The sequence below is a fragment of the Balaenoptera borealis genome (assembly GCF_965194805.1).
Source record: "Balaenoptera borealis genome assembly, chromosome: 3".
Taxonomy (NCBI): domain Eukaryota; kingdom Metazoa; phylum Chordata; class Mammalia; order Artiodactyla; family Balaenopteridae; genus Balaenoptera; species Balaenoptera borealis.
This window is the reverse complement of record NC_138866.1, coordinates 40881928-40900435: the sequence shown is the minus strand read 5'-3', so window position 1 is coordinate 40900435 and position 18508 is coordinate 40881928. Positions and strand designations below refer to the sequence as shown.

At 35.7% G+C, this 18508-nt stretch overlaps 1 protein-coding gene across 2 annotated transcripts in view; it reads left to right on the top strand.

Moving 5' to 3' along the window:
• LRRC9 (leucine rich repeat containing 9) overlaps positions 1-18508 on the top strand; it is a 101620-nt gene that overhangs the window by 14193 nt on the left and 68919 nt on the right. For both annotated transcript variants that reach the window (XM_082386427.1, XM_082386426.1), the window contains 4 exons: positions 3363-3545; positions 6976-7131; positions 10180-10376; positions 11278-11409. In XM_082386427.1, the coding sequence (XP_082242553.1) occupies positions 3363-3545; positions 6976-7131; positions 10180-10376; positions 11278-11409 (668 nt within the window). The remainder of the gene's footprint in view (positions 1-3362; positions 3546-6975; positions 7132-10179; positions 10377-11277; positions 11410-18508) is intronic.

Genomic DNA, 18508 nt, shown 5'->3' with positions numbered 1-18508 from the left:
TTTCCCTGTTTTATTTTTCCTATTGGCACTTACCCACAACCCTTATTAGATTACAAGCTCCATGAGTACAGGAATTTGGCTTGTTTTGTTCACTGCTATATCCACGATACTTAAAGCAGTACTTGACTTGTAATGAATCTCAATAACCATTTGTCAAGCACATAAATGAGAGAGAAAAAACAAATAAGAAGACAATGTTTACGGTATATAATGTGGGTGAAAACATATGGCATTCATGATTTTGACAGTGTCAGACTGAAGGTACATTTTCAAACACTTCCTCTAGATGATAGGTGAGCAAATTAGCTATAGAAATAATTTTGAGTTGATCAATATTAAAGTAGGCATTCTTTTACTCAGAGAAGAATATGACACCAAAAATCTATAGAATGAGGCAGAATGTTATAAACACCTTAAAAAGAAATTTCAATAAAATTTAATTTTATTGGTCAAATTCAAGAGGAAATATCTGATGCGAACATTGAAGGGTTGACAGAATTTCAACAGGCATTGTAGGGAGGATTTTCTACAACGCAGTGGGAAGTAGGCATTCCAAGATGAGAAGAACAATATGCAAAAAGGTGTGGAGGTAAGAAATCAATGTTATTTGAGTAACAGCAGCAGCAGAGATCAGAGGGAGCTATGAAAGATAAATTCAGAATGCTGTGGGAGGTAATGTTTAAGCTAACAAATGAGACGTAAGCAGGAGTTACCTAGGGAAAGAGCATTCCAAGCAAAGGTGTGAAGGACCTAAGTGGTGGAAAGAGTGTGGCAAATATAGAAAACTAGAAATCCTCTGTGCCTGGAACGGAATGAGGGAGAGAATCATGAGTTGAGGCTGAAGAAGATAAGTGCAGAAGGCTGGGAGAATAAGGTATCACCCTGCCAAGAAGCCATATGGAAGTTTATCTCACCCTGGCCAGCCATGGCAGCCTTGTGGTACAGAGCAGAGGCTGCATAGGCAGAAAGATCTGTCACTTCTAGCCCTGCCACAAACTAAAGGCAGCATAATACAATGGTAACATGAAGTTGAAGTGAAATAATAATATAAAGCTCCTAGAATAATGACTAAACACAGTAAGCACTCAATAGATATGCTATTTTATTATTATTGCTATCACTTTAATTACATTAACCTATTTCAATCTCCTCATCAAAAGAATGGGGATAAAAATAGGATTATTGTGAAGATTCATTGTATGGCATAAAATTAAAAAGGCTGTCTATAATAATTATGGCTTCTCATAAAAACATTGAACATGACTCACAGCAACTTTTATTATTCACATATTAGGAATATTCCTGAAATATTATTATTCTGAATTTTTATGTCTAACCTTTCCAGTCACCCTAAAAAGATACTATCCTGGTGAAAGTGAGATGTGCTTTCATAGACTCCAGTGTCATCTAACTTCTGAGTGTAGGTGGAGGATTCCTGCGTAAGACTTCAAAGTTCACACCTGCCATAGCCCAGACTGATGGTCAAATGCAACACAGCCACCCAGAAATCAAACAGTATCTTTACTCTTCAGCATAGTCAATGGTTTACCTTCCTTGCCCTGCAGAATTTGACCAAATAATTCTCTGCACAACTCTATTCAGAAATCTCCTTTTTAGAGTCACCCTACTTAGTTAGTCCCACTCATGCCATGGGCCTAGCCATAGCCTTAGGTCCAGCCAGTAAGCCAAGTTCTCACTTGTCCAGAGAGAATTTGGACACACATTATCCACGTCACCCTGTCTTACTCTTAATTCTAGCAGCCTGATTTCACTACTTGCTTCCCGATTCCGTTTGTATTGATACTTTATCTTCTAAATTAGTGCCTCCTGGTCCTTGCTTTGGATTTCCTTTAATTCTGATTCTGAGTCTCCTGACTAGCATTGCATTCATTTAAGTCCAACTCTACCATAGTACCTTCCTACCCCAGGCACCACCCTAGTAATACTATTATTGAGAAAGATGGGAGGGTGTCTTAGAGGTTGGTAGAAAGTAATAAGCATTCAATTCAATTCACATTATTTATTTAGTGCCTGCTGTGTTCTAAATGCTGAGTGCTGGGAATGCAGTGTTAACAGGACACAAACCCTGTTCTCAAAGAGTTTATCTCAGGAATTGGCAAACTTTTTCTCTAAAAGGCCGGAAAGAAAATATTTCAGGCTTTGTGGACCATATATGGCCTCTGTCACACATTCTTCTTTATTTTTTCCCAACACGTTAAGAATGCAATCACCATTCTTAGCTTGTGGACTGAGGGCCAAAGCCCATACAGACCCTTGGCTTATAGACTTGTGGATAATTGACAGTAGGGTGTGATAAATTCTATAACAAAGGTAAGCCCAGTGGCTAAGAGAGTTCATAGGAGGAGCATCTACCCCAAGCCTGGGGGATGAAACAAGGCTCTCAAAGAAGATGATACCTAGGTTGAGTCTTGACAGATTAAAAGGTAAAATTGGGGTGAAGTTCAGTCCATTCAAAGGCAGAAGCATGAGTGAATGTCTAAAGGGTCTGGGACATTCTGAAACTTCAAGTTGTTCAGTATGGCTAAAACATGAAATGTCAGAGTTTAAATAGAAGAAACAAGACTGAAGAGTTAAGCAAGGGCCAGATGCCAAATAAAGGAAGGTGTAAACAGTGACTTAAACTTCAAGATAAAAGATGTTAAGGAATCACATTGGTCTGGAAGTGCATCGTCAACCCCTACCCCTCCAGAGACTGTGAGGAAAATGAGGCCCTCAGGAGAAAGCTAGCTTTCAGTTGCCCTTAATAGGCAGAAAGGGCATTTATAGAAACAAACAACACCACCACCACCACCAAAAAAAAAAACCTCAAACCAAAAAACCCTAAAAATCAGGAGTTCAGTGTTAATTATATTAAAACATAGGTGCCATAGACTTTGGTGAGAAGAGCAGACCTGGAGGCTGAGGAAAATAGCGAGCTGTGTTCCTGGGTGGTCAGTGTGGCGAGTATGGTGAAGGAGGTAGGAGACCTACATCCTTGTTACTCCTGGGGCACTTGTTAGCAAAGGGATTGTGCAGAGAGGGAATGGTGTCTTAAGGAATAAATGGGCTTCAAGGTTTCATGTGGAATACATGATTTAGTAAATACTCTCTGTCATTTTATATTTAAAATGTATAGTTATATAGAGTCTGCTGTTTAATTATTGTTGATCCATTTTTCATGTATTTAGCATCTCTTTCAATAGAGAATAACACTTTATGCATCTAAATAACTTTAACATATTAAAGCACATAATTGGAATGCATTACATTAAATTATGGGTGATCTTAAGAGCTCAAATGCCTCCTTTAGAAATGGAGATTTGCGATTAATCAATTGACCATTATTGTTGCTGTTGTTTTAGGACCTCACTAACTTAACCAGGCTGTGCCGCTTAAAGGATTTATGTCTCAATGATCCTCAGTATAAAACCAATCCAGTTTGTCTGCTGTGTAATTATTCCACACATGTGTTATATCATTTGCCTTGCCTTCAAAGACTTGACACGTTTGATGTGTCAGCAAAGCAAATCAAGGAACTGGCAGATGTAAGTGCATACCTAATCAGGTGTCTATGTATTATGTTTAATTAACTGCTTCTTTCTGGCTGTGTCAACATGTGGTAGGTAGTATTATCTTGTCAGTGTTGTCACCAATTCTACTTTTGCCCAGTGAGCTGGATATTTCACATAGATGCATACAAATAATAACATTAGTACTAGAATCTCAATTTTGATGACAGTATTGGAAGGTAAAATAATAGAAAAACATTTAAACTTACATCAAACTTGAAGGAAATCTGAAAAATGATCAGTGTTAAGAATAATTAAACGAATGCTATATATACAAAAATTAATAAAGCCTAAATAAAGTAGAAATGAAACAAGTAACCTCCTCTCATTTGGAGTATTATATATCAAAATTAGAAGATACCCATGGTTGATGGTAGTATGCCAGGATTAGGTAGATTTTAATCTAATTAAAGATGGTTTGGGGTTCTCTGTAAGTATAAGTGAATCTACCCACACTGCCAAAATCTTGAAAAGGGCTTTTCCTGGGCTGTCACTGATGGTGAATCTCCCAGTAAAGGGATTACTATGCCATGGTATGAAAGGCTTTATAATTTGAGAGTAGAGTTCATAGGAATTTACCATGTTTTTTAATATTCTTCCCACATTATATTTCTACCTCTCCTTCTAGTCCATTGAGTCCCATTTGTTTATTCAGTTAACCATTCAATAAATAGTTTATGAGTGTCTAGAATGTGCCCACATGAAGCCCTCCCATCCTTTCCTTGTGGCTCATCCATCATCTCAACATAGATAAAGAATGTCTTTATCCATTTATCTTGTATCTCGTCTCTTGGTAGCCTGAGGATTTATTCTCAAGTTCCATTGTCTCCTCTCTTCTTTTCAAAACTGAGATTATCCTCTCTCCCATCCCAATCTAAGAAGTGAGCTGTCTTGTAATATTGAGCAAAAGGCTAGAGTTATTGTCTACCAGCAGATGTTCAGAGTCATTGGAGGGTCAGGGAGGAATGTCTTCTCTAACAATGTTAAGTCAAAAATAATGACAAAACTTTGCAGTGACAACCATATTTTTGAAATTTCCATTATCATCTCTGTAGTTTTTCATCACACACTTTCTGAAAAGGTGAGCAGGGTGAATGTGCTTCACTAAATTACTTGGCTGATTAATTTATCTAACAAATATTTAATGCCTATTACATTCAAGGCACTAGAAATAGAATGACCAAAACAGAAAAAAAAAACCCTGTTTCCTTGGAGTTTACATTTAGTGAGAGAAGACAGACAGTAAGCAGCTAAATGAGTGAAAAACTAGTATGTCAGATGGTGATAAATGCTATGGAGAAAAATGAAATAAGGGTGAAGGAAACAAGATTGTTGGTAGGGGCAGAGGAAGGGCTGTAGGCTCTTTTATATAGAACTGTTGGGAAAGGATTTACTATGGCAACATTTGAGCAGAGACCTGAAGGAAATAAGGGAGCAAGTTTTTCAGGGATCAGCAAGTACGAAGACCTTGAGCAGGAGCATGCCTCATATTTTAAGCACAAGAAGGAGGCTAGTATGGCTGGAGCTGAGTAAGCAAAGAGGAAAGAAAGAAGTAAGAGATGAATACAGGAGTGGTGGGGGGCAGATCACGTGAGACTGAAGAATGTTGTAAGGACTTTGGCTTTTCCTTTGAGTGATATGAGGCCACTGGAAAATTTTGAGAGGAGGAGGAAACAAGATGACTTATGTTTTAAAGGGATCCTTTTGGTTAATGAATTAAGAATAGAGGATGAAAGGAAAAGGTGAAAGCAGAGAGACCAGTTAGATTCCAGAAACTTGGATGAGAGATGCTGATGGTTTGATACAGGACACTGTAGAGGGGGTAGTAAAAAGTAATCAAAAGTAATTGTAGCAGTAGTTAGAAGGTAGAACCCATCTGGATTTGCTGATAGATTGAATTTGAAGTGTAGAGGAAAAAGTAGAGAATAATTCCAAGCAACTAACCCAAGCAACTGAAGGAGGGAAGGAGTTGCTATTTGATGAGATGAGGAAGAGTATGGGAGGAGTACATTTAGAAGGAAGAATCACAGCTTAATGTTAAGCATATAAAGTTTGAACAATCTTTTGAATATCCAAGATGGATATATGAGTCTGTTATTTAAGAGAGTTGCCTGGATTGGAGATAAAGATATGGGAATTGAAAGCAGAAGGATGATACCAAGCCGAGGACTGGATGAATCACCAAGGGAATGTTGTGGATGGGGAAGTGTGTCACTTGGGTAGGTAAGTTCTGACTTTACTTGCCACTTGTAGGCAAAAAAAAAAAAAAAAAAAAAAAAAAATCAAGAAACACCATCTGCCATTTCCTTAGTTACAGTTTTTTCTACTCAGTTGAACCTGAGAAACAAGCTCTTCTTGATCAGGAATTTTTATCTGCTAATCATCACCCTAAAACAGGCTTTTTTCCCTTAACTCTTCTATGTTATGAATGCCTGATTTTTTGCAGAAGAATTTAGTGATTTCAGTTTCAGAATTTCATAATATATATAGAGAGGGAATTCTTTTGTCTGTTCATCAAGCCATATATTTGTTTCCATTCTCTCTGTTATGCCAAATAGTTCTGTTGGGATCCTGACTATCCACTCTCTACTAAATGAATCACACAACAGTGTACAAGCCTTCCAACTTACTTGAGGTACATATTTCCCGATAAAAAGAAATGCCTTCATTATTTCAGGTAAACAGTTAAAACTAGGTCACATTGTAATATGCACCTGATTTGTTTATTTTCTTCTCAGCTAGTTCTTTTTGACTAATATAACTCATGAGCACCATTTACCTGGTATATTTCTTAATGGTGGATTTAATCAATTTATCATGATAAACATTAGTAACTGCATGATCCATTGATATTAAGGAATTCAAGGTAACTGGATTAGATTGACAATTTAGTAATCTGCTCAATCTAAAACAAGTTCATTTAGAGCATTCTTTTATAGATTTGGGGAAAAAAACCCCATGAAATCCTATTTCTTAGCCATGCATTTAAAAAATGAATTGAATAATGTTACATTTGCTTTTATTCTTTTAAATTTATTTTTTCTCTAAATTAATCAAATAGGAATAATATGTTAGCTTTAGTAGTACTGCCGCATTAGCTAAATGACACTATTTTGTAAATTGAGCTCTTTCTATAGTCTCTTTATGTTGTCATTGAAAGTAAATGTAAATATGCCTCACACTTAAAATATTATACACAAAGAACATCTTTGAAATTTTATGTTTTGCTTATTAAATTTAAATAGAGAATTCTGTGTAGCCATTATCATTTCAACTAATATCATTATTAGTAACTGAGCATGTAAAACTTAAAAATAATTATATAGAACATACCACACTCATATAATACCACTAATAATTACCTATAATGTTTTTTGTTTCAGCTAACCTTTTTTCTAACTTTTAGACCACAGCAATGAAAAAAATAATGTATTACAATATGCGTATAAAAACTGTTCAGAGGCATCTTAATGAAGACCTTGAAAAACTGAATGATCGAAAATGTAAATTACGGAAGTTGCCAGAAGAACGAATAAAATTATTCAGCTTTTTGAAAAAAAATGTAAGATTTAATATTGTAAAATTTCGATAGCCTTGTCTTAAGAAAACTGGCAGATAAGATACTATTAGCTTTTAAATTTTATATGTATGTATACATTTATACATATACATACCTTTTTAAATTAATGCTAAGTTTCAAGTAAGTTTGCCCTGAAAATGTTTTGATTCTAGGTACTTAACTAAGCTTCATTCTGTGCTTAGAAATCTGCAATTTAAAAAAGGTATAGGCATATTAATTTATAAAATTTTAAAAATGCTGTGTAATTCAGTATGATTCAGTGAGTTATAGAGATCTGTTAGACTTATTTCACTACATTTTAATTAGATACCAGCAGGCTGTGCTCAAAATTCATTTTCTTGTCTAAAATGCTAAAATACTCCTTTACTATTGTATGTTGTATACTATTAAAGTATAGCTTGTTATAAAGTTCCCATCATGTTGTATATTTTAATAGATTGTGCTTTAGTAGTTATATGTGCTTTTTTATTTAGAATAAATTGGATTTCCTTTACTAAAAGTAGACTCTGAAAAATGAAGGATTACTTACCTCAAAACAGAACTTTGTATATATAAGAACTTATTGTATTAAAAAAAAAGGTATAAGAAAATAATGGTTTATTCAAAAAATGGTGTTACAAAAATAGTCAAACTACTTGGGAATAGGGGACTTGGATCCTTAGTTTATACTTTACTAAAAGTAAATACAGTGGGGAAAAAAGAAAATGTAAAAATGAAAACATAAAAAAGCAGAAGAATATACAGATTAATATATTTAACTGATCTCAGCCTGCCAAATAAGAAAAATACTAGATATCACAGGGAACAGAATTTAGATTTGATTGAAAAAAAAAAAGTAAAATGCTTTTGTACTAAAAAGCATCATTAATGAAAATAAACAATAAACGACAGTCTGAAAAATTGTTTTCAACAAACATGAAGGACAAACATAATATCCTTAGTATAAAAGTACTCATAAATAAAACAAGACAAAAAGGTAGGGACTTCCCTGGTGGCGCAGTGGTTAAGAATCCGCCTGCCAATGCAGGGGACACGGATTCAATCCCTGGTCTGGGAAGATCCCACATGCCACAGAGCAACTAAGCCCACGTGCCACAACTACTGAGCCTGCGCTCTAGGACCCGCGAGCCACAACTACTGAGCCCGCCTGCCACAACTCTGAAGCCCACACGCCTAGAGCCTGTGCTCTGCAACAAGAGAAGCCACTGTAATGAGAAGCCTGTGCACCACAACAAAGAGTAGCCCCCACTCACCGCAACTAGAGAAAGCCCACGCGCACCAACAAAGACCCAATGCCACCAAAAATAAATAAATTTAAAAATTTTAAAGAAGACAAAAAAGTATATATCCAAATAGAAAAATTAAGCAAATTCCATAAACTATCATTTTACAAAAGAAGAAATAAAGACTAATAAACATTTGAAAGAGGACCTCAACCTGATTATTAATTTCCAAATATGAAATAAGACAACAAGCAACCATTTTCACCTATAAATTTGTCATAGCCTGCCTGGTGAAGATGGGTGTGACACTATTACACCACTGATGAGAGTGTAATTGAGTCATATATATTATTAACTGCCTAAAAATGCTCATAGCCTTTGACCCAGTAAATCTACTTCTAGCACTCTATTTAAAGATTTGGATAAATATTTATATGAGAATATTCATCACTGTACTATTAATAACAACAAAAAATTGGAAACTACCTAAATGTTTAAAAAGAGAGGCAGAATTACTCATTCTTAAGATTGAATGGTATGTAGCCATTAAAAATCAAGTTTTTAAAATATATTTAGTACTCTTTCTCAAATGAACAGGTTTAAATTCATATTATAATCAGAAAGGTATTCTTAAAGTTAAAACATTAACATAATTTATTTATTTGAATAAAAAATCACAGGCGAACCAGTATATGGAAATCATTTTATATCTGCCATTTTCATGTGCAGATGGATGTATTAATATGTGAAAAATAATAGCTATAGATTATATAAACTATAGGTATTTTTATAAAATACGCTTACTTCATTTTTTTAACAGCTGTATATAGCCATTATAGAGAAGGGAGTATAGATACTTAACAAATTTCTATTTGTATGCACTTCTCTGTGTACAGTACAATTTATCTTGAAATCCATTCTACGATGCTGGGGTTAGGGTAAGGCAAATGAGGCACTCACCCTGGGCCCAAAGTTTAAGGGAAGGTCTAAAACCTCCATAATTAAGATAAATCATATACTTTATTATAATATATATTTTAAAATATTTATTTATATTTATTTGGTTGCGCCGGTCTTAGTTGCGGCATGTGGGCTCCTTAGTTGTGGCATGTGAACTCTTAGTTGCGGCATGCATGTGGGATCTAGTTCCCTGACCAGGGATCGAACCCAGGCCCCCTGCATTGGGAGCGTGGAGTCTTAACCAATGCACCACCAGGGAAGTCCCTATTATAATATTTTTTAAAAATACAAATGAATGCAAAAAAAGTCCATTACGAACAGCAAGAAAAAATCCCAAATATCAAAATTTTAAATAAAGACATTGCTGTGCTGAGCCGTATAGGAGACTGAGGCAAAGAGAAAAATGTGCACCCCTATATCCATGCTTGTGTGTATTTATATGTTGTTTCCCAGAATACCTAAGTAGTTGAAAAATTGAAAAGTAGGAGTGATGAAAGTCACATTATTTCAAGTTTATTCTCTTTGTTCCAAAACCAGCATTTCTTATCATTTTACTTTGGCTTTATTAGAAGCTAACTCATCAATAATATTTTAAAATTTATTTCTTTGCTTTTCTTATTTTCAATTGAGAGAACTGCCATGTTTGAAGTATTTAATATTGGCTTTCACTTGGTCAAGAGAAATTGGTTGACCGAACTTGTACTAAAGTTATAATCACATGCTTGCCATGTTTTTATGAAGTTTGGCTTATTTATTATCTAGATTGCTACTTTGTTAATTTAAGTTAACTAAATATTTAATAGATTCCACTAAACGATTTTGCTCTCTGGCACATTGATTTCAACAGTTGGAACGGGAACTGACTGAACTCAGAGGATCTGGCAAAGGGCACAATGATAGATCCAGTAACAATAAAGTAACTGAGCTTGAAAAATCAAAGAACTGTGAAACTGTCACAGAAGAACCAAGTCTTCAACAGAAGATAGTGACCAAACTAAATGCCTTGAATGAAAGGGTAACATTCTGGAACAAAAAACTAGATGAGTATGTTTAATGAATTATCTAGTTGTTCAAATTTGAAACATGAGGGAAAAGAATGTTCTGGGCCACTGGTCGAGCTCAATTCTCTCCTTCAGGAATGGAAAGAATTACAGTATGAAGTAAAACACGACATGTTTTTCCAGTCCAGTTCTTAGTAGAGGTAGGCATCATTGGTTCAAAGTTAGCATATAGTTTTTTACAGAAGCAATACTTTACTAGGAACACTGGACTTCCCCTGAGTGGCTTCTTGTCACATCATGACTCTAGTGTCTGCAAATTAAAAACATTAGTTTTTTTAACGTTAGCTGCTACTGGTGCAGAAAGCACATACAAAAGTTGTCTGGAATCATGTAGAAAGAAACTCAGGTTGAGTATCAACTAGAAACATAAAGCAAGAAGACTTAGTAAGTACTGTGAATGTTTTTTTTAATTTACTAAGGCACTAAGTGGATAAGTTAGTTTGCCCTGTAATAATAAATACTAACAAAATAATAACTAATATTTATTGAGTTCTTACTCTGTGCCAAGCTCTTGGCTAAGAGCTTTACATATATTTTGCCTATAATCCTCAAAAAAGCCTATTCAGGTGTAGGTACTATCAATCTTGTCATTTTCTGAGAAATTGCAGCAGAAAAATGTTGTGACTTGTCTAAGATCTGAGAATCATAAATGATGGAGCCAGGAGAGTCTTCTAACCTTCACTTACTCTGAGGTTAACAAAATTTCAGGTGATTTTAATTGCCAAAAACAGAATGTCTTTTACTTGGTTTAACTGTTAGCACCAAGCTTTCTTTATCCATTGATGAAAGCCTTATATTTTAACATCAGCTTAGAAGAAACTATCATGAATTTTAATGTTGTGATTTTTAGATCATTTTAATAGCTTTATTTTTTTCTTAAATAGAATTGAAGGAATTTATCGTATTGAAGTCAAACAAAAGAAGAAAAGTCATAGTTTATTAATCCCATTTTTGTTAATTGAGTTGGAGACTGTGGGAAACATCCACTTTGAAGAAGGCACTCGATCTGATGACTGGTAAATCTTTTGATATTTAGTTATAGCTTTAAAACTAATTTTAAGTGCTTAGGATCATCAACCAAAATATCAACTTATAAAAATCTTAAAATGTCCCATTTCAAAACACTTTCCATATTGACTATTCATCCACTGAAAATTGGCAGTTACCTACTTTACCATATATACATTTCTCTGTTTATACTATTGCCATGAGCTAACCTGAAAACATCCTAATAGTATTTCTCTGCTCTTTACTTAATTTCCCTTAGCCCAAGAGCAGAATATAATTTAGAAAAGCTTATGGTCAAGAATTAATTTTATGTATGTTTATACGGTTTATTTATGGACTGAATATAGCCCTGGATTCTGAATACTGGGTGAGAAGCTAGAATAGGGAAGGAGTGGCAAAGCAGGATTGGCAACAGCAAGTTGCAAACACTGGAGGAGACTGCCTAGTAAATTTCCTGGGGGTCAATGATCAAAGTGAAACCAGTTGTCTAGAGCTAGAGTCAGGGTGCACATAGACTTTATGAGTTAAAACAAGGCAGACACTTGAAAACCAGGAATTCGGGTGAAAAGCCCATTTGGACAAAAATGGCGAAAGCCACCCAAAATGGAAACAGGAAAAAGGCATCCACACTTCAGAATCAAGGCCTACTGGTAGACACAAGGAAGTGGTTGTGTTGCTTCAACTAGATGGTACAACCAAAAAAATGATCCTAAAAAAAGAGAGTCTTGGCACAAAAATATCATAACTTTCATATTTCTGCAGTCACTTTCTCAAAATTGAGAAGCCCGTGAACAAGGAACCATGTAAAGCTATAGAATGGACTTGATATATCACCCCAGAGGATGGTTTTACTCACAGTCAGTGTTGAAACAAACACTGATTTTTGTGAAGTAAAATGCAAAACTTACAGTAACCTTTTAGAAAGAAAAATGTGTGACTGTTATCCATTACTTTAAGCCAAGTCCTCTGATTCTATTAGATGTGGCTCTAACTCACCTCTGTGAGTAAATCTTCTGAAGGGCCTTGGGGGTACTTTGGTGGAAAAGTCTAAGACGCTCTGCCCAAGGGACAAAGGCATCTTTTAAAATACTTTCTTTTGTATCAGTAGATCCATTTGCCCAACAGTTATCTCTGTTGCTTAACCACAATATTTGATTTTTATACACAAAGATATAAAAGGTATTCATCCCAGTTCCCATGTAAACAAGTAGAGGCCTTGATTTTTCAAGTGTAAGAATTGAATGGTGTCTCTCTGCAGGATGTATGCGTAATTCTTCAGTCTTTCATTTGTATTCACTCACCCTAAACAGAATTGTTTTTTATTATTTGTTTCTTTTTAACTTATCGCAAAGTAGGCTCTTTATAAAACAAGTACATTAGTGAAAAAAATATGTAAAAGCAAAATAACTAAAAAGCCATTTAGGTAACCGTGTCAGCCTGATAGTAATTTAGATAGCTTTGGTGGATTTTAATAAGCATTAATAATTGTTTACTTGGTTTTAATAAAAATAACCTTGATCCATTTTAAGGAGAAAATCAAATACATGTTGGCAAAATTTCAAGGACTGTTTGTTACTTTTAGCATACTACAAGCTTGGCTACCTTAGCTCTGATCTTTTACGTATATTGGGAAATAACAAAGTGCTTTAAATTGCTCTGTGTGGTACATATCTAGTCATTTTATAATTTAAACACTGACTTTTCTTTAATATTTTTAAGGCCAATATTTAGCATTTAAATAAAAAGTACTGGAGTAGAGCTAGAACTAAAACATAAAGGTTTTCTATCAGAAAAGCCTATGTATATAGTAAAAGAGCATTGCAGATTTCTAATTGTATATCGTTGAATATTTTTTAGCTTCATTTCTTTTATGAAATTGAAGAGCTTTATTTTTCAGTTTAAAAAGTCCTGATTTTACAGAGACTTGCCTGTTGAGTAGATTGTTGCCACTACAGCGTTTTCATTATAGATCATATTATTTACCTCTGTATTGCCAACTGAGTTATCTATTGATATCAGACAACATTTATTAACATTTATCAGATGGGGACTCCAAAGTATCAAAGATGCTGTCCTTGTGCTTGAGAAGCTTTTTTAACCTGGTTATAGATACATGGCATTTACAATTTAAAAAAATAACTTCAAAGTACCACAAAACAATATATAAGTGACTCTGTGAGCTCCTTGGGGACAGATAGGATGTGCCTTATAAGTCATTACATCTAGCATAGGGCTGGCTGGATTCATAACTCAATAGATAACTACTAATTGAAATCTCCATATCAATATATACATACTCACTTAGTAGGTTCACTCTTGTCTATAAAATAACTTTCAGTAATTAATCTAACTTTTTATATATAAACATTTCATGCTGTACTGTTTTAGGGAGCTACAGAAACTCAGACTTTTTGTTTTATACTGTTTTATATTTGTTTTTGATATGGTTTAAGTCAGCAAGTCAGTTAACAGTATTTATTAAATGCTTGTTTAGGATTTTGAAGTGATTTTAATAGATTTTATTAAGCTCCAGCCATTTAAAACCATGTGCATTCTACATTTGCTAAATGGGTGCATCATTTGTATATTAATGAACGTTTGTAGGCATCTCTCTGTATAACTGAATATCTTAGTCAACATGTATATCACCACTGTGGATGCTCACACATTCAGCTCTTACTGAATGAGTGAGGGCACCCAGTGACATGAAGGGCCCTCACTCTCCTAACCTCTGCAGATCTTGTTGCTGTTAGCCATTCCTTCCGTGTAACTTCACCTCTCTCTCTCTCTTTTTTTTTTTGTAGTTAGACATTTCCTATTTTCTTTTTACACTCTCCCTTGACAGTCTCTTCTACTCCTGCACTTTCAAAAATTACTTAAAGTTACAATCTCTCTCCTTTACTCCAGTCCTGAATTTCTACCTATTAGACATTTCTAGACATTCCAACTGGCAAGGCAAACTCAATACATTTAAAACGGAACTCAGCTGTAAAGTAAAAAATAGACAGTGGGGTTAGAGTCAGAAAGCCTAGGTTCAAACTCTATCTGCATAGTCTTAAAATGGTTATTTAACTCATCTGAATGTCATCTGTAAAATGAGAAAATAAAAAACTATCACAAAAGGTTACTGTTAGGATTAGACAAGGTGATGTGAAAATATTTAGTTCTTAATCTTTTTGCTTTTGTTTTCCTCTTCCTGCCCACAAACCACCCCTTCCTTCTGACTCCTCCATTCCTGTTTGTAGCACTACCATCCTCTTAGTCATAGAGGCACAACAAACACTGAAGCCATTCTTGACTCCATTCTCTTTCTTAATCTCCATATCCAATCAGCCTAAGACGCACAGGTTCTCTCCATAATGTCTCTCGCATTCGTTCTCTCCTTCTTTGTAACCAAAATCTCCTGCACACGGGCCGTCATGACCTTCCTCTTAGACTATTGCTACATATAGCCGGTCCCTTCCTATGCCAAGAGCACTCTGTTAAAAACAAAACAAAAGCCTCCTGTAGCAACCTGTTATCTTCCAAATTACATTCTAACTCTTCACCCTGACATTCAATGTCCTTCACTGTATAGTCTCCAAACTACCCTAACCCCTTTTCAAACCCTTTCAGAGTCAGCTGAACTGTGCATGCCTCACTGCTCTTGGAATATACCTGGTACACCATCACATAAGTGGTTTTCTTTGTTCTACTTCCTTCACCCAGAATGCCTCGCATCCCAGGCCCTGGCTCTATCATTGCCTGTCAAAACTTACTTTATCTTCAAGGATGACATCAAAAGCCATTCCTTTGTGAGGAATTTTCTTGTCATCTCCATCAGCTATAGTCATTTCTTCTTCTTTTTGAATCTTCATAGCACTGAGTTTTATCTCTCCTATCTTATACTCTATTATAATTTTGCTTGTACTTGTCCTATTACTTTTTCACTTTATTGGTTTATAAACTCGGTAAAGATAGAGACTGCATCTTTTTAATCTTTGAGTCTTTTCTACTTTGTTCACTTGCTCAGCATTCATCCACTGAGCTTCTACCATAAGTCACATTCTATGCTAGGTGCTAGTGATAAAAGTCAAATAAGATATAGTTCCCTCTCTAATCAAGCCTACAATCTGGTGTAGAAGACTATGGTAATGAAACAGTAATAAGTTCTGGGATGATGGTACACATGGAGAATGTAGGAGGGGGCAGCTGTGTGAAGATCAAAGCAGAGTGGCGAGTTAGAGAAAGTATTCTGGAAGTGGGGACACTTGAGGCAGATGCTTTGATCTGAGTTTTGAAGGACCGATAGAAGTTAACTATACGAAGAATTAGAGGAAGGACTTTGCAGGCAGAGGAAACAGCATGTGAAAGGGTGTGGAAATAGTATAATGTGTTCGGAGAACTCAGTAGTTCCACATGACAAGGGCCTGATCATTAAGGGTCTTGCAGGCTGGGCTGGGTAGTTTGAATTTTGCCCTTAAATCTATCAGACTCTTTGAAAGAAAGGTGTAGCAGATTTCAATATTATTTTATACAAAGTCCTAGAGAGTCATTATTTCAGGTTCAGACTAAAATGTGTATACATCAGTAATGTATACGGATATACATTATATCCGTATACATTATACATTATATGTATAAAGATTATACATTATATGTATAAAGACCAGTAATGACATGCTCCCCAGTTGCATGTAGCACATATTCAACAATGGTGTGAGAACTTATCATCCTCCATGACGTACTGATAATATTGTAAGTCTCAGTACTTCTCTATCAGCATAGGTCTGTTCTCCCTCCTCCAGCAGTATTGCAGCCTCTGAATGATGTTTTCTCATCCATGGTGTGGCCAGGTGATTGAATGAATTGCTTTACTACTGTGACCCCAGATAGCACAGAGCCCTTGTCCTCTCAGCATCAGGGTTCCGTATCTCCAGGGCTCTAGGAATTCCATATAAGGAAAGGATCAGCTGCTTAATTCCCAAAGAAAAGCTCTATGAAAGGATCATACTACTTGGAGTTTCCTGTACCATTCCTGGTTCTTGCATTCCTGGGAGACCAGGCTAGAAGCTGGGAACTGTCCATTCATCACTTCCATCTATTCTTGATTACTCTCAAGGGCAATTCTCGATTACCCTTTTGTTACTTTATAACAAAAACCTTATCTACATAAAATGCCTATAGCACTAGTTTCTATCAGAGCACAATAATAATGATAATAATAATAATTAGAGTGCAAGTAATAATGAGTTTCAGTGGTTCCAGGACATGTTGTTTAGGGGTGACTTGGACTAATTTAGGCGCACCCAGGAAATAATCCCTCTGTATATGACAGTGTAGGTTTCCCACTGCACATGATGATCTGGTTGTTTAGCCGGACCTCTGAACTAGTTAGCAGCATTCTGCTGGATTGCAGCACTATTTCTATCTGTCTCCTGTACCAGACTGCGAGCTCCTCTGGGATTAGTTTGGTTTGGGCAGCTCACTTTTCAACTCTGGGGGAAGAGTAACTGGGCAGTTCCTAGCTGTACTGGTTCAGTCTTCGCTAGTGAGAAAGGCGGAATGCTCTAAATTAGGAGCTCAGATGTTAGTCTTAGGAAGAGACAACCCATCAGGAAGCTTACCTTTGTGATCTTAGCCCACACCCATGCTCAGGCCCTGGTTGATTATCCCAGTGAGGACCAGTCATCTCATTAAAAGGCAGATGTACCCCATATAGGAGCACTTAACTTCCTTTTCAAACTGATCCATTTTTTTCAAATTTATTTTTTATTTTTACTTTTTTTTCATTAAGGTAACATTGGTTTATAACATTATATGTTTCATGTGTACAACATTATACTTCTACTTTTGTATACATTACAGCGTGCTCACCACCAAATATTTAGTTTCCATCTGTCACCATACAGTTGACCACCCCCCCTTGAATTTCAAATTAACCTAAATTCTGTGCTACTTTAAGACAGGGCCAGAATTATTACTTTGATCATGGCCAGGTAAGGGCAGCAGAGAGCAAATGAGCATTGTGTATATTTTCCTGAGATCTTCACACAGCAGGCCCCTACTTCTCCTTCAATTCTTAGCTCAAATATCTTCTTTGAACGGTCTTACCCAAGACCTGTCTTAAGTATCCCCTGCTCCATTCCTTACCCCCAAGCCTCTCTTTCTTCAGAGCACTTACCAGTTTAGATTTTTTTTATGTCTTGTTTATTTTTTTGTCCAACTCCCTTGGAAGATAGGGTCCATGAGAGCAGGGACCCTGCCTCTTTCACTTCTATATCCCTAGTTATGAAGTTATTGCAATAGCCCAACTAAGAGATGATGGTGATCTTAACTAGGAAAATAGCAGTGGTAATGATTAAATAGGGTCGTATTCAGGATGTATTTTAGATGTAGAGTCAAGCAGACTTGCTGAAGACTCGGATATTGGTGAGGAAGAGAGGAGGCAATGTTTATTCCTGGGATTTTAACCTAAGCTACCAGTTAGGTGATGTTGCCATATCCTGAGATGGAAAACACTCAGGAGGAGCAGGTTTAAAGGCAGGTGAGTTAAATTTGAGAGGCCTATTACATATACAAGTGAACATAGCAAGCAGGTAGTTGGATGTTCAAGTGTGGGTATATCCAGCTAAGTGGGGTAAGGGTAAAGCCTGAAAATAAAATGTTGGAATTTACTAGTATAATAAATATATATGTATATGTACTTACATATATATATAAATAATATATTTAAAATATGTATCCCCAAAGGACCAGGTGAAATCACCTAGGGATAGAGTTTATGGAAACAAGAGGAGAGCCAAAGACTGATTCCTGGGGCAATCCAACATTTAGAAGTCTGTCAGAGGAAAGAGAAGCAGCAAAGAAAAACATGAAAGAGCAGCCAGTAAGATGAAAGCCAGAAGCATGTAGTTTCACTGAAGCCAAAAAAGGAAGTGTTTCAATAAAGGAGGATTGCTCCATATCTTTTAGTCAGAACAAATACATAATAATTAATAAAAGAACTATTATTTTACGTTTCAAAGTTTAGCGCCTCTTTTACTGATTGAATAAGAACCAAATCAGAGCCATACTATATGACCATTTATCTTTAGCAAAAAAACATAAAATATTAGCTATTACTTT